Raw genomic sequence first — 17,198 nt, forward strand, 5'->3', positions numbered from 1 at the left:
TAGGACTAGAAGTGAGAGATCCTGCATTTAGTGACTGGTTTCCTCGGAGGACTGTGAAGGTAAGGAAAAGAAAGTATAATTTATAAAGCAATCAGGGGCATATAAAAGTTTTTGTTCTTGCTTTAATTAAAATCAGAAGAAAAATGGGAACTAGTGGGGTCATTTTTAACCTACTAGCGTTATCTGAGAAGCCTTAAAACCCTTGTCTACATTCTGGCTCACTGTAAGCTCACAAAAAATTCCTTCTTTTTTGGCAAAATTATGATATATAAAATATATAGTATGCTCCTGCTAAATAAAATATACTCCTATAAATACTCGTACTCTACAATTCCAAAAAAAGCCTCCCTCAAACTTCCCGTACAGTTGTTCTCACATAACATCTTTTTGATTGTATTTCAATATGCCTAATTTCTGGCTTTAAGGGCTCATTTGCAGCTTGCAAATGACATGCAGAACTGGCCCCTAAAATAATTACTGTAATGAGAGTATTGACTCATAAAATTGAGAAATAAAATATCACCACTGAAATTCTGAGTGAGGCACTCATTTTTGTTTGCATGAATTTTTGAGAAGAAACCTGTAAAATGATGCCTGAACCACAATTCCATACTTATGTGTGGGTATGACAGCAGAAGAAAAGATCTGGCCAGCATTGGAGGGACAGTGAGAGTTATGCATGTGGTCAGAGAACAGAAAATAAGGTATTACAAGACTAAAGGCAGGGAAATATCTCAGAGGATCCATGGTAGCCGTGGTATATCTTGACTTTAGTAAAGCTTTTGATATTGTCTCGCATGACCGTCTCATAAACAACCTAGGGAAATGCAACCTAGTTGGAGCTACTGTAAGGTAGGTGCGAAACTGGTTGGAAACCCACTCCCAGAGAGTAGTTATCAGTGGTTCACAGTCATGCTGGAAGGACATAATGAGTGGAGTCCCACAGGGATCAGTTCTGGGTCCAGTTCTGTTCAATATCTTCATCAGTGATTTAGATAATGGCATGGAGAGTACATTTACAAAGTTTGTGGACAATATCAAGCTGGGAGGGGTTGCAAATGCTTTGGAGGATAGGATTAAAATTCAAAATGATCTGGACAAACTGAAGAAATTGTCTTAAGTAAATAGGATGAAATTCAATGAGGACAAATGCAAAGTACTCCGTTTAGGAAGGAACAATTAGTTGCACACATACAAAATGGGAAATGACTGCTTAAGAAAGAGTACTGCAGAAAGGGATATGGGGGTCATAGTGGATCACAAGCTAAATATGAGTCAACCGTGTAACACTGCTGCAAAAAAAGCAAACATCATTCTTGGATGTATTAGCAGGAGTATTGTAAGCAAGACCTGAGAAGTAATTCTTCCACTCCACTCCATGCTGATGAGGCCTCAACTGGAGTATTGTGTCCAGTTCTGGGTGCCACATTTCAAGAAAGATGTTGACAAATTGGAGAAAGTCCAGAGAAGATTAAAGTCCAGAGAAGTCCAGTCTAGATTAAAGGTCTAGAAAACATGACTTATGAGGGAAGATTGAAAAAATTGGGTTTGTTTAGTCTGGAAAAGAGAAGACAGAGGGGACATAATAGTTTTCAAGTACATAAAAGGTTGTTACAAGGAGGAAGGAGATGAATTGTTCTTTTTAACCTCTGAGGCTAGGACAAGAAGCAATGGGCTTAAAATGCAGCAAGAGAGGTTTCAAGACTGGACATTAGGAAAAACTTCCTAACTGTCAGGGTGGTTAAGCACTGGAATAAATTGCCTAGGGAGGTTGTGGAATCTGCATCATTGGAGATTTTAAGAGCAAGTTAGACAAATGGGAATGGTCTAGATAATACTTAGTCCTGTCATGAGTGCAGGGCACTGGACTAGACCTCTTGAGGTCCCTTCCAGTCCTATGATTCTATGCTTTTTACAAATTATAGAATTACAGATAGGAATCACATCAACCACCATATGTGCTTTGGACCCCAGTAGCTGTTTAATAACGCATAGCAATACACTCAGTTTATAGCAGGAAGTAAAAGCTACAGCATTCCAATGGATTTTAGCCAACACCAGAGCTAATAATTCCACTTTCTGGCAGGTTCATTTTGGTCATTAATGTCTCTGGGCAAAATGCTGCCCTTATATAAATGTACAAATAACTCGCACTGGCTTCAGTGGGATTTTTGCATGTGTATCTGAGGTCAAAAAATAACCCTACACATATTTTTAATTAAACTGAAGTTGGAAGATGTTGCTAAATGAAACTGAAGAGATACCAGTGTGCCCTAAAGATGGAAATATTCTTAACTAAAGCATAAAAGGGTTTATTTGGAACAACAGTAAACTATAAAGCAAAACATAACAAACCAAATCTTCAGACACCTACAAAATATATTGTATTGTAAACAAGGAAAAAGTATACTGACATCTTGGTGACAGCTAAATGTTGAAGGCTCCCAGCTACGCCTCTTTCTAGCTGACCCATGCAGCGTGAGTGGTGCTGGAAAGAGGTGGCCCTTGCTGCTAATCAGGTGTAGCTAGCAGCTGTCCCTATGCAGAAGGGCAGCAACATTTGCCCCTTCCAGATACCAGCCATCTGAGGCTGCTCTACCAACATGGACACTCTTTCCTGGTTTGCAACTGTACAGGTCTTCTGAGAACAGTGGAGGGCTCCCTGCATCCTCTCCCCCCACCATATTTGAACTGGTCATAATCTGGATCAGAGAGAAGGTCAGAAGAAACAGGCAGATGGTTAAGAAATATTCCCTGCCATATTAATAATTTAAGACCTGAGCATCTTTCTCGGAAGTGTCTGACACTTTTGTAAGTGAATGAAAACAACTCAGTGTTGCAGCCATACAGCTCTCATCTGGTGAGACCAAGCAAAGTCTCATTCGGAGACTAAAAATTCAAAATCCAAGAGTTGGCTGATTTAGATTTACACTGCTCTAAAAATGAATACATGTATTGGGGGGGACACAGTTTTTTAATAAAACCCCCAAATACAACAGTGGCTTGGCAAATGGAATTTACAGTGATGACAGAGGCAGAAACAGACCCAAGTGTATGGAGGTGTTTGCAGTGCAATAGGAGAATGGAAATAGCAGTTTGGTAGGTCTAATCTACATACTACACACAACTATGCCATGGGCGTAATTGTTTTTCCTTTAAGTAAATGTCTTAACTTACAAGTCCTCTCTCTGCCAGAGGCAACTTGAATGCAGATGATTAGAGAAAAGGATGGTTAAATAGAGTTTTTTATTTTGGATTATTGATCCTCTATGTAGTATCTTCCAATCCCCTTCTCATACCAATTCCTGGCTTTTTCTGACGCTTCTTTTACCCTCTCTTTCCTGACCTTTGACAGGAAGGCTCCTCATTTCCTCTTTATGGTGAAGGAAGAAAGTTGTGGAAGGCAGTGTGTGCTCATGCAACAATCTTGTTACTGGGTCCCACTGCTGCAATATTCAAATTCCCTTCACGTGCTGGGGCTACATGTCTATAAAATTTGTATGAAATGTTGATTTAGTTGTGACCAGGCAGAGAGTCTAATGCTGATGTTGAAGTCTATAGTATGATCCAATAAGGTAAGGAGATTCAAGCAGGAAGAGGCTTTGTTAGTATTTCCAAGGGAAATTGGGGTTCCTAGGTGAATTTTCCCAAGCTGCAGAAGGTCTGAGTGAAGCTCTGCGTTTTTCTTGTATTAACTGTAACCCTTCACTCATCGTTACTTAGTGGTACAACTCCGACAGCTAATGGGAATTGGTTTGCAGAAATCAAAGGCCATTTCCTAATAAGAGCTTTCAGATGATCAAAAATGTACTTAAGTTACTTTACAAAAAAAACACAAAATCAAACATACGGTCATGCAGATTTGCAATGGATTTTATTACATGGGAAATAGATTAAATGAAAGGCTACTACCTGAAGAGATTATACAGAATAGTCCATAGAATAGAATAGAATAGAATATATTCAAACAAATGTTCTAAAAAATTACTGCAGAAGTGATTTAATACTATGAGTCTAAATATTTAAAAAATATTTTTGACACACACACATGCCCTTTTCTTTAAGTGAAAAGATGCTGTTAATTGCCAACTTAAATTGGGATAGTCCAGACCACAAGTTTGTTAAACATGAACAGACAATACTATTTCACCACCGTAAAATTAATTGGATTATGGCATATTTTTTCAAAGGAAGCATTTGTAACTTTATTACTGGAATTGTTTACAATTACACTAGACAAAGCACTTGAAAATATATAATAGAGTCCAATTTTGCATGCTTCAGGAAGTTGCTTCGGTATCATGCTGGGTTAACAGTTACAGTGGTCGCCCTTAAAACCTCACTGATTTTACCTAAGTTAAATAGATACACATTCTTTCTCAAAAACTCTGCTCCTTGTGTTTGTTCTCAAGGTTGTAGCCACTGTCTTAAGACAAAAATTCGTTCTTACTGCTCTTTTAATCCTCTCAGTACTGCTGAAGCAACACAGCTGAAGTCAGTGGGGTTACTCCATTTTCACGTGGGCACAACTGAATGAAGAATCTGGCCCAGTGATTCAAAATATTGGAGAACAACTGTCAATTTCCAGACAAATTTACATTAAGGTGGAGTTAGTTGAGAATATTAATCAGTAATTTAGGGATAAAACACATTAAAGGAATGTTGTAATTTATCTAAAATCGAGCATTATAAACCCATGAAATTTTGAGTTAAGGTTACACTTAAAAAAAATCCACACATATTAAGATAAGGAACCCAGATACCTTGCCATGTAGTGACATCATGCAATAACCCTGCCTTTGTCATGAAGGTATTTTAATGTCTGGTCCCAGTTTAAATTGAACTGATTTTTAACAACATGTGATTTTTTTTTCATTTTTTCCTCTTTATAGCATCACTACATCCAACCTACTCCCCACAAGGGTCACCAAGCACTCTTTGGCTGAAGCTAAGGAGCTGGTCCAACATTTCAAATTGATAGAAAAAACTATTTTTAAAACAAATGTATTGCTGGTGAAAAGTGATGAATTACCAGCAAAAGGAGTTCTCGATCAGTCTCCAGAATTGCACTAAAAGTGCAGTGCCAGCTTTTTTGTTATGCTCTGCCAATACATTTCACCTTGTTTTGGATACGCTTTCAAAGGGATCAGAGAGTAGTTTCATATTTCATGGACTCCCTGCTGAGACTGCCAACAAAAGGTGTCAATAGCTAATGCCTGAAAATATTGCTGAGCTTCAGATAAACTTGCATGTGTCATCCCGACTTTGTTGGAGATCAGTTGCAGCCTAGGGGTGATTCAGAAAGCTAGACTGTTTCATGAAAAGGATGGTGGCAAGTTATTTCAATAATGACTAAAAGAAAAAGTAAAATGTGGAAATAAACTATCCATCACATTTCTCCTTGCGTCAATTGGCTTGACAAGTGCGCATCATGCTCTCAAATTGCCAGTTGCCAAGAGTATGAAGCCTGAGGGGTTGCTGTGGAGTTTGGAAACCAAAAATCCATTACTGAAAAAGAAAACAGATTTTTTTTTGAGAAAGAAAGAGGTAAAACTTGAAGCCTTGAAAAAAAAATCAGCAAGACTTGATTACTCTGATTCACAGTGTCAAAATGAACTCCCTACCCAGATTTTAACTGGTATCTCTACCGACCTGTTCAACAACATAAAGTGCATACCATTGCAGAAAACTGTATCCTTATCTCCACAGTAGGTATGGTTTCAAAAGATATAGGACCTAGAGCAGCTACCAAATTTGAAACAGTAGTTTCGTCAAATAATGCTATTTCATACTGTATTAGTGGCATGGCTGAACATCTGAGAGCAATTGCTTTCCAAAGCCAGGAAAAGCAAATACTTAACAATTCAACCTGATGAACCAACTGATGTCTCTGGTGCTGCAGAGGTTCTGGCATTTGAAAGAGATGTTTCTTGCGGTTCTGTTGAAGGCGACTTACCAATTTGTAAAGTTGGGACAGGATAAACAAGAGACTGCTTGTCTGAGACAATAAAAGTTTTCCACATTCAGTGAAAGCCATGTATTGCCATCTGTAGGAATAGTGCCAAAGCAATGACAAGTAAGAATAGCAGTCTGGTCACAAACTCCATACATAGTGCCTCATAGCTTCAGTGCTTCATACACCACCAATTTCTTGCTGCTAAGAAAATGCCTGGAAATCTGTGCTAGATCCTTCATGAAGCTGTTGAAACAGTGAACTTCATTAAAACCTCTCCACTCAATTTTCTGTTTGTCCTATTTTGTGATGATCTTTCACTAGCAACTCCTATTTCACACTGAGGGGAGATAGCATTTATTTTATGAGACCTAAACAGAATCTTCAAATTAGGAGAAAAATGATCGTCAATCACCCCTTGCTGATGTCTTCAATAATTCACCTTGGGTGGTAGGCTTCAATTTGAGTTGCCATCTTTGAGCATCTAAAATGAGCTGATTCTTTTCTCCAAAGGAAGAACGGGAGTGTCTACGCACAACAGGGTAGAATCATGTATCAGAAAATTTGGAAATGTATGCCCTCTAGTTTGTAAAAAATGAAACTCAGATTAGCCTTCTGTTTCAGACTTTATCAAGGTAACCTGGTCAAAACTCTCAGGAACTCAAATCAGAATCTAAAATAAATTCAGACCCAGCTTCAGGACTATGTTTTTGATGAACCACGAAAGAGAAAAAGGTGGATTACCAACCCCTTTGTCTATGATGCAGATAACTCAATAGCACTGACTAGGCCACTGCAAGACAAAGGGGCAGACTTCTCTTCTGACAACATCGCGTAGCTGACTTTCTCTAGCCAAAAACTCAGCTGATTTTGGCTGCCTCTGAAAAAGAAGGATCCAGCTTTAGTTGTACAGACTATTAAAGCTCTCATCCTACTTTCATCCTTGTTTCTTTAAGTCGTGTTTCTCTTCAGTGGTTGTGATAAAAACAAAGTATCACAATCTCTCAAGTGAAAACAAATGTAAACTGTGCCTTTTCCGAATGAGACCTCCTGTTAAACATATCCCAACAGCCAAGACAGACTCATCCATAACACTGAATTGCAAGTGTATTTAAAAAATTTCACACTCCTTTTAATTTAGAACGTCATATTTAGTTATCACAGGTGTGGTTATGGTTACAAAAAATTTTGCCTGCATTTGAATTGGGTTTAAAGTCTTGGGGGGAAGATCACAAAACAGTTCTTATTACCAGCTCTGAAAGTCTGAGGAATCCTAACCTAAGCTACCAAATAGCCATGATGTAAACAGTCACATATGAATTGAATTTGAAGCATTGATTAAAATATTCTGTTTATTTATGTGCTCTTCTGTAGATGACCGTATATTACCTAAAAGGGTAAAACAAATCTATATGTTCTTTTTATTTAAATACAGCAAAATGAAATTTAAGCCATGGTAAATTACATATATTTTTAGAAGCCAGAAGATTAAATTGCCTTCTATTTAAGTACACTGGTATTTGCATTGTCACAGTATATTACATAGATTTGATGCATAACATATAACTGTACTAATCTTGGAGGTAATCATAACAACAAGAAAAGTTGTTTGGAGATTTTCTATTTTTATTTTTAAGAATAACAAAAACCTTTCCATTGAAAGCCACATATAAAACTATGGTTTCTGTGCAGAAAGACCGAGGCTGCTTATTACCTACAGTACGCTAGCTATGATGAACAGACCACCATAGTTGTGACAACTAATGTAGCTGCCTCCAGGGTAAAACAAAGGTTTACATATTACACAAGCAATTTAACTGTTTTCTAAACATATTGCCAAGACAGTGGGAGTTGGCAGCCAACACTGTGTTTTAGGTTTTGGATACTTGGATTAGAAGTGACTGCTGATTACAGACCTTTTTATTTGTCTTCTACGAACTACAAGCAACTTAGTAACCCAGCAAAGAATTCTTCACAGCATTTAAACTTGTCTTCATGGCTTCCCAGAGATTATATACACAAATCACTCCACAAAAGTGGTATAAGAGTCTTGTGCATAGATAACAACACAAGACAATTGTCTTGTTCTAACTCTTAAAGAGTAGCTGAAAGTGAAATGTTTTATAATCCTTTTTGTGCAGTAGTCAAGGAAGAAAGAAAAGAGTTTGGGCAAAGATTATCTATAAGAGACTTTTTTGGGGTTCCAGTTGAAACACAATAAAGAACATAATTAACTTCACAATTCTTTGTGTTTTTCATTTGACTGCAGGGAGGAGATGAAAGAGGACTGTTAAGCCTTGCATTCCATCCCAATTATAAGAAAAATGGAAAGCTGTATGTGTCTTATACCACCAACCAAGAACGGTGGGCCATTGGACCTCATGACCACATCCTTAGGGTCGTAGAATACACAGTATCCAGGTACCATTAAAACTCAAAAAATCAAAAACATTATGCTGTTCAGCACTTCTCTCTTTGGTATTCCTTATTTTTGAAATGAACTGTAACATTTACAATGGGTATATTTAGGTACCTTCAGGAAGTACCACTGGGTTAATTTCAAGCAATAGTTTTGAAACAGAAGTGAGTATATTGCCTCATTCTGTTTTTTAATACATTTTCAATTATCATTTTTATTACAGTTGTTCCCAAATTATCCTGTGTAATATCTTGTGATATAGCGATTTCTGTGAAATTGTTTGATGTTTTACTATAGAGTTACCATAGCTGTTCTGTCATTTGACTGAATTTAAGTTTATTATTAAAAATAGGAAATCAAGAATGGCATGTAGCTGATCAGTGGCTGCTAGCAGCAAGTATCTCCAATTGGCTCGTGATGGGACACTAGATGGGGAGGGATCTGGGTTACCACAGAGAATTCTTTTCCAGGTGTCTGGGACTTAGTGGGTCTTGTCCATACGCTCGGGATTTAACTGATCTCCATATTGTCAGAAAGGGTCGGAAAGGAATATTTCCCTGGGTCAGATAGACAGAGACTCTGGGAGTTTGGGGCAGGGAGGTTCGTAGTATAGGGTATTTGTCACTTGCAGGTTTAAACTAATGTAAATGGTGAATTCTCTGTAACTTGACGTCTTTAAACCATGATTTGAGGACTTCGGTAACTCAGCCAGAGGTTAGGAGTTTATTACAGGAGTAGGTGGGTAAGGTTCTGTCGCCTGCAATGTCCAGGAGCTCAGACTAGATGATCATGATGGTCCCTTCTGACCTTTGAGTCTATGAGTCTATTTTTATATCTTCATACCACAGGAAAAATCCACACCAGGTTGATATGAGAACAGCAACAGTGTTTCTAGAAGTAGCAGAGCTACACCGAAAACATCTAGGAGGACAGCTTCTGTTTGGACCAGATGGCTTCTTATACATTTTCCTTGGTGATGGAATGATCACTCTAGATGATATGGAGGAGATGGATGGTTTAAGGTACAAAACCTGCCAGTGGATAGGTTCCTTTTTCTTAATTATTTGTCTTCTGTCTTTCAACAATATTTAGGGTCAGACATTTGAGTTCCCCCAGTGTTGTGACCAGTCACCACAAACACAGAGGGACAAACCCTGCTCACCTTACTCATGATACTAAGCATCATTGACTTCAGAGCATGAGTTAAGCAAATAGTCTCTGTACATTCTTGCAGCTGAAATAAATCTTTTCATACGTGTGTGTTATCAAATCATTTAATTATCTGTCACCAGCAGTTGTAATTAGATTTAAATTAGCGCTGTCAAACAATTAAAAAAAAATAATCACAATTAATCAAAAGATTAAAAAAATAGTCCCAATTGCAGTTTTAACCGCATTGCTAAACACTAATAGAATACCATTTATTTAAATATTTGTGGATGTTTTCTACATTTTCAAATATGTTGATTTCAATTACAACACAGAATACAAAGTGTACAGTGTTCACTTTATATTTTTATTACAAACATTTGCACTGTAAAAAGATGAACAAAACAGACTGTGTGTGTGTGTTTGGGGGAAGTGTGGGTGTATGTGTTGAGGGGGAAGTGTGTGTATATGTGTTGGGGGAGTGCTCTCTCTTTAAGCAGAGCAGTTAAGAGCATGAACACTTTTTCAGCCAGCAGCAGCTGCTGTCAGCAGCTCTCACTCCTGAGCTAGCAGCAGCACAAGGCAGGCTCCCCCTGTTCCCTGACCCCAGCTCAGCAGCAACTTGGTACATGGGTGGAGGAAGGGGGACACCCCAACATCAGCCCCCTGCCTCCCCCACCAGCACCCCTGACTGCACAGCTGACAGGAGGCAGGCTCCTGGTCAAGAGCAGCTTGGCCAGGGGCGGCTCCATGGAGTGGTGGGGTGGGGGCAGGAGGAGCAGTGGAGCAGGACAGCTCTCCCAGAACACGGAATGGCCCCCTTCACCTACCCCTAAGACCAGCCCTCATTCCGAAGTCTCTTGTCCCTGGTCGCCTCCTGCTCGCTGCAATAGCCTGTGCCTCACTCCCCGCCCGGCTGCCACCAAGTCCCGTCTCCAGAGGTGTGCTATTAACACTCATTAAAAAAAAAAAAACATTAATCGGTTTTGAGTTAATCACATGTGTTAACTGCAATTAATTGACAGCCCTAAGTTAAACATGACAAAGGCTCCCTCTCCTAAATAATTTTTTTTTCCAAACAGGCCAATTTAAAGAAGCAAATGTGCTGTAAAAAAGGTTACAGACACATACCGAGGTAAATCATGGGCCTGCAACAACCAGAAAAACATCCAGATAGCAAATGAAGCAATCCTATTTCGGGTGCTGCCCCTACAGCTTTGTCCATCTACTTGTCCCTGGTTCATTGTGCTAAACTCCAGTGGAATAACACTTGCTTGTCATTTAGAATAATTAATGTATGAGTCCAGATGGAGAGATCTTCCCTCATTAACTGACAGGAGGTGCTACACTCAGAGGCCTCATCACCACTGATAGACAAGCAGATGTTCTGTAGCTTTTGCAATAAGCATATTATCAGTGGCAAAACTGAAGAATAATTCCAACATTTTATTTTAAATGTATATACAATAATGGGAGACTGAAACAGATTGAGGATTGGATATGGGAAAGGACAGAAAGCAATTAATTTAAATATTTAGTCAATGCCTCTTTTTGAAAAGACATTTTGATAGTATAATTTAAAGTTGAGTTATCCTTTTTCCACCCCATCATGAACATTATCAGAAAATGTTTTTGCCCTGATCTATTCCTTGTGACAAAAGAATTCTGTTCACTACTAGCATCAAAATTTCCTATCAAAGCTCCATTTAAAGTAGGAAAGAACTTTTATTTTTACATAAGCCTAATTAACCTTTGGAGCTCACTCCCACTAGATATCATTCTTGAATCCAAGAACAGGATTTAAAACCACACACAAACACACACATTATATTGCTATATAATGAGTACATCCACAGTTACCTTAGATAAGATTAAACATAAGAGGGATGTAAACCCTCATGTTTCAGGGCATAAACCAATTGTCAGGGTTTGAAGAAAGTTCCCCTATTGGCAAGTTGTTTCATAAAGGAGCACTAAGTACCTCCTTATAAACATAATCCTGCCAGAGACAGGATAATGAACTAGATGACCCATTGATCAGTTCAGAGATGGCACTCCCTATGATTCCTGTGTTCCTTAAAAGTAATCTATATATGGCTCAGTGAAATAAGTGGTTCCCTTTATTGCTTCATTGTAGTACTATATAGATTAAATATATCAGCTGAAGTACTTTTTAAAATCAATTATGTTATCCTCCAACTTTCTCAGCGACTTTACAGGTTCTGTATTACGTCTTGATGTAGATACTGATTTGTGCAATGTTCCTTATTCCATACCACGGAGCAACCCACACTTTAACAGCACCAATCAGCCTCCTGAAATTTTTGCACATGGACTCCACAATCCAGGCAGGTAAGTAAGTTATATTTGTCATTGTTGAGGAGCAAATACTGTTGTGATCCACGTGCTTCTTAGGCTTGCTAATTCCAGGACAAATTCTGCTCTCAGATGTTTTATATATGTTTCTTTTGAAACTAACAGGAGCGACAGATATCAGAGGACAGAAATCCGCTCATAGAGTTAGGGTTTAGCACCCAAAAAAAAAAAAAAAGAATTGGAAGGAATATGTCACAGAATCTTGAATAGCACCTCTTTGAGATTGGGCCTTTGCACCGCATCCATCAGGCCAGGCTGGGACCATAGTTTTGTAACTAGATTTCCCACTCAGGGTTGGATTAACACAGGGTCTTTAGGGGCTGCAACCCAGGGCCTCAGGCTAAGGAGGGGGCCCCACAAAAATAAATCCAAAATTTTATACAATTCAGTGGTCACCAACCCGTCAATCGTGAGTGACAGCTTGATCCTGGAGCCTCTGCCAGTCCATTGCAATCTCCGTGCCACTTAAAATCCAGTGGCGCAGCAGGGCTCAGGCAGGCTGCCTGCGGGCCACGTTTCCATGCCGCTCTCAGAAGCGGCCGGCTGCTGGCATGTCTCTGCAGCCCCTGGGGGGGGGGAAGCGCGTCTCTGTGCGCTGCAATGGGCAGGGGCCACAGAGACGTGCCAGCAGCCAGCCACTTCTGGGAGCGGCATGGGAACATGGCATGCAGGCAGCCTGCCTGAGCCCTGCTGCACCGCTGGCTAGGAGCCGCCTGTGGTAAGCACCTCCCAGCCAGAGCCTGCACCTCGCACCCCAATCTCCTGCACCCCAGCCTTCTGCCCCAGGTCAGAATCACCTCCTGTACCCAAACTCCCTCCCAGAGCTGGCACCCCTCACCCTTTCCTGCACCCCAACACAGTCTGGAGCCCCCTCCTGAGCCCAAACGCCCTCCCAAAAAGACACTAATATAACAGCTGTTCTAAGGGAAGAAGTAGGCTATTTTGAATTAACTTAACTATATTCTACATGTTTTAAGGCTGAAATGTAACCACAGAATGGCTTTATGTTAATTAAAAGCCAAATTTAGTATAGTGTTAATAGCCTTGATGCCATAATTATGATCATTTTGTTTTAAATTAAGAAAAAGACCCACAAAATCTAATAGTCCCAGGCCTATAGGAGAGTCAATCCAGCCCTGTTCCTACTGAGCAGTAAAATGCATAGTTTCTTTGTAAGCAGGCCAATCATTTCTCTAGTATGAAATTGGAAATATGGTAATGGGATACAGGAGATCTTCAACTTTAGAGAACTATTGCAAATCAAGGCTGTTTTGACTACAAGTTGTTGCCAGCTAGTGTATCTTTAATAGCACATCTTAAATGGTGGTGTCTCTCCAATGCCTAGAAGATGCATGGCTAAAGAAGAAAAAATACCAGCAACATTTGAGATTATTTCACATCCTCAGAGACCCCAAGTCTATAGAAGGGCTATAGAAGCTGAACTACAATATCTTCTTGCCCTTACAGGTAGTTGCTTCTTGACTGAGATGGAGGCATATGCATAAGGCAGTTTAAAGAAGTTTACACTGCTGCTGTCCAGGCTGTACCCATCCTGAGCAAAGAAAGTGTATTTTTGTCAGTGAAGCCCTTCCCAGAGCACTAAATTCATTTTTAGAAAGGAAAAAGGAGGAATGCATTCTTGTCCATATGCCTGTTTTCAGGATACTGAAAATTTGCTGTATTTTATCTTGATCTGAACATTTGTTTAATGTTCAGATCAATCAGAGGCAGCAAAGTCTAGTTGGCTAAATATGCAGATGAAATGCAGGAACTTTTATATTATATTCCCAGCTCTGCCGGGTACTTATTCTGTGGCCTTGGGCAAACCAATTAGCTATTCCTCAGATTCCCTATCTGAAAAGGGAGATAGTAATTTTAGAGGGGAAGAGGGAGTGTAAACATTAACGTTTGTACAATGGTCTGAAGATGTAAAGTACTAGATACATGCTTAGTATTATATTAAGAATCTTTTGATACACCTTTGTACAAAGGAGTGAGTTAAGGTGTGGTATATTAGGAAATATTTTACACGGTTTGATAGCTATAATTCTAGAGTCAGCAGAAGTCAGCTAATAAAGCCAGCAGCAAGCTGCTTAAAACCCTCAGAGGTTTGTACAGATTTCTCATAGTTCAAAAAATATATTTGGTAGAAAAAAGGCACAAAATTTTCAAGTAATAAATCATCTTTTGAAGTGGCAGAAACAGAAGTATTTTTAAAATAATGGGAGAGACATCTGTTAGCTTTAAGAAAGAAGAGAGAAAAGAGAGCCACTACAACTTAAAATGAAGTGTAGAGTAATACAATTCTGAATGGCTGAGGGGAAAAAAAGTGAAACCTTTCTCTTAACTGAGAAAAAAAGGCAAGTAGAAAACAAACGGAAACATCTGGTGCAATCTAAATGATAAAGAGCAGAGGGATTCACATAATTTGTAGTTCAGCAATTAGGGGCAGTAATGTTAAAGGTCAGGTCTACACTACAGTTGATATAACTTACGGTGCTTAGCGGTGTGCAAACGCCCTACTCCTGCACAATGCAAGTTTCGCGCTGTCCACACCAGCATTATGTTGGCAGGAGATGCTCTCCCGCCAACATAGCTTCCGCTTCTCACCAAGGTGGAGTAATTATGCCAACAGGAGAACGCTGTCCTGTTGGCATAGTATGTCTTCACCAGATGCTCTGCCGTGGTGCAGTTGCATCAGGTCAGCTGTGCCGATATAGTGATAGAGTGTAAACTTGCCCAGTAACATTTAAGGCCATGCTTTGAAAAACAGAAGAAATTCAATTTGGTTAAAAAAGGAGTTGTTCTTTGCTTCCTTTCTATGGTCCAACACTGCTATGCAATAAGAATCAAGTTGCATAGATTTGATGAGCCTTACAGAATTAAAGCCAGTTAAAGTACCAATAATTTCAAACATTATTCAGCAGAGCCCAATTCTTGGTGACAAATAGGAAAAAAGTCTATCCATTCTACAGAATATGTCGTGAGGCATAAGGGGTTTTTATAGCTGCAGTTTTGTTTTTGTTTTTTGTCACAAAAAGTATGAACGCTTTCTTATGCACACAAACTTATTTTCTCTGTGATCTGGGCACAGTGAATAATATACTCTGCAAAAATATACGGAACATAAAGAGAATAGTCCTCCAAAATTTGACCCGATATTCTATTAGTAGAGAAATAAGAGTCCATAAGAAGCTTTCCCCTTGTCTTTTATGACTTTTCTAACATGCTTTTTGATGCACAGGTGTGCCGTGGATCGCCACCCAACAGATGTAAATATTAATTTAACAATACTTTGCTCAGACTCAAATGGAAAGAATAGATCTTCAGCAAGAATCTTGCAAATAGTAAAGGGGAAAGACTATGGTAAGTTTTATCCAAAACTATTATGAAAAACAGCCTTCAAAAAGTCTATGGAATAATAAATATGGTAGTATTGCCATATTATGGTATATTGCCATAGGAAACTAGGAAAAACCAGATAAAAAGGAATATTGTAAACTTAACAGGAAACCAATGAAAGACAAAGTACAAGCAAATAAATGAAAGAAAAGAAAAGAAAATGTAAATGACTGAAGTCTGTTGTTATACATGTTTGTGACGATATGTGACTGCTCATAAAGAAAATTTTCTGAAAGATCAGGAAGTAATGAAAATGTATGCTTACTCATTCACATGTAACCTCTTAAGATACAGAATTTAAGTCTTAGGCAATGTGCCTCTTGTAATGAAGACTAAATGAGAGGCAAAACAACAGAGCACAACTATGATGGGGGTATTTGCCCCCATATTAGCCTAGGAGATGATAATGGGACTGAGAAGGGGCCAATTAATCAGATAGGCCACAGGTCAGGGGAATTAGGCGGCCTAAGAAATCCCCGGAATGAAGATGGAGCCCAGTTGAGAAGGAACAGGTGGGGCTAGTATAAAACCAGGAAGCTGGCATCAAAAAGGGGCTGCAGTGAGGGAGCCTGTAGCCACTCTTTGAACATTAGAGAGGGAAGGAAAGAAAACTAGATTGAGAGGGTGTAGGAAAAGATTCAGGGAAGGGGAAGCAAGGTTTAAGATGGTACCGCCCTTGGCTGAGTAGAGGATCCCTGAGCTGGAACCCAGAAGAGAGGGCAAGCCTGAGTTCCCTGTTAGCCACCGGGAACTGGCATAATCTGAGCAGTGGATGGGAAGACTGCCAGAGATAGTGTGTATGGAGGGACTTTGATACCTGGGAAGGGGAGGACTCTAGTGACCCAGCAGGAAGCCATGAAGATAGAGCACCCTGAGCCACAGAGAGAGATAGAGAGAGATGGCAGAGCAAGCAAGCGAGTGGCAGAAGGTGGCGTAAAACCTGGAAAGAGCTAATCCCCAAAGCAGCCAGGAGGAGGTGCCCTAGCAGTGAGTGGGACTCTGTTCCAACAACCAAATAGGTAAACTACTGAACACTGTTTAAATTTCAGTTAAAATGTTCAGTTTGGAAATGTACAATATAATATTACTTCACAAGTCATAACATGGCGCACAGTACATCAGGAAACTTGGATTTTAAAGAATTGATATAATCTATTTACTTGGCGCTATTATTTAGCAATAATAAGTCTGATGCTTGCTGAGAACACTTGCAAATTCAGACAAAAGCCAGATGACCACAGCTCAGAGCTGTCTTCTGCCTATGTTGAACATTTAACAGCTTCTAAATTCATTGCGGTAAAGTGTGGTAAAGTTCAAAGCAGTGTCACTTGTATAGTATCAAGGACTGACCTAATTTCATGGGACATAAGCCATCTACGTCTTCAGACTGACCTATGTATACCCATTTCTCCCCCAATCTGTACCGTACTTTGAAAGTAGAACAGCTGAGCTGGCTCATGCAGTAGTCCACATATGTAATACAGTCACTTCAATTTTAGTTATTTCACATATTTGGTGGTGTCATTTTATGAATGCCAAGCCAAAGAAAAATGTGGTTTGAAACGGATTTGGTAAACCACTATTCCAATGGAATTTTGACTGCATCTCTACCGTAGATCAAACTAAGCAATATTGTGGCATGGAATTGTGTCCATTCAGAAGAACTTGCCAGAGCTTGTGCAGTGGTCAGTTGCTTAAACAAAAAAAAAACACCATATTTTCCCTTTCTCCATTGTATAATTTCATCCCTTAAAATCATAATCTAATCTGGGAAATTCAGTCAACAAAGATTTACAAGTGGCAGTCCAGATGCAACAATATTCATGTAAAATAAAAATATCTATAGGCTGTGACTTTGATTTAAAATTACATAATTGTAACAAATTTGAGCTTGGTTTT

General features: G+C 39.3%; 1 protein-coding gene across 2 annotated transcripts in view; it reads left to right on the forward strand.

Moving 5' to 3' along the window:
• Positions 1–17,198, forward strand: part of LOC119855140 (hedgehog interacting protein) — a 98,274-nt gene that overhangs the window by 50,857 nt on the left and 30,219 nt on the right. For both annotated transcript variants that reach the window (XM_038400641.2, XM_043512981.1), the window contains exons 5-8: positions 8,223–8,374; positions 9,221–9,394; positions 11,730–11,873; positions 15,142–15,263. In XM_038400641.2, the coding sequence (XP_038256569.1) occupies positions 8,223–8,374; positions 9,221–9,394; positions 11,730–11,873; positions 15,142–15,263 (592 nt within the window). The remainder of the gene's footprint in view (positions 1–8,222; positions 8,375–9,220; positions 9,395–11,729; positions 11,874–15,141; positions 15,264–17,198) is intronic.

Source organism: Dermochelys coriacea, chromosome 4, assembly GCF_009764565.3.
Source record: "Dermochelys coriacea isolate rDerCor1 chromosome 4, rDerCor1.pri.v4, whole genome shotgun sequence".
Lineage (NCBI taxonomy): Eukaryota > Metazoa > Chordata > Testudines > Dermochelyidae > Dermochelys > Dermochelys coriacea.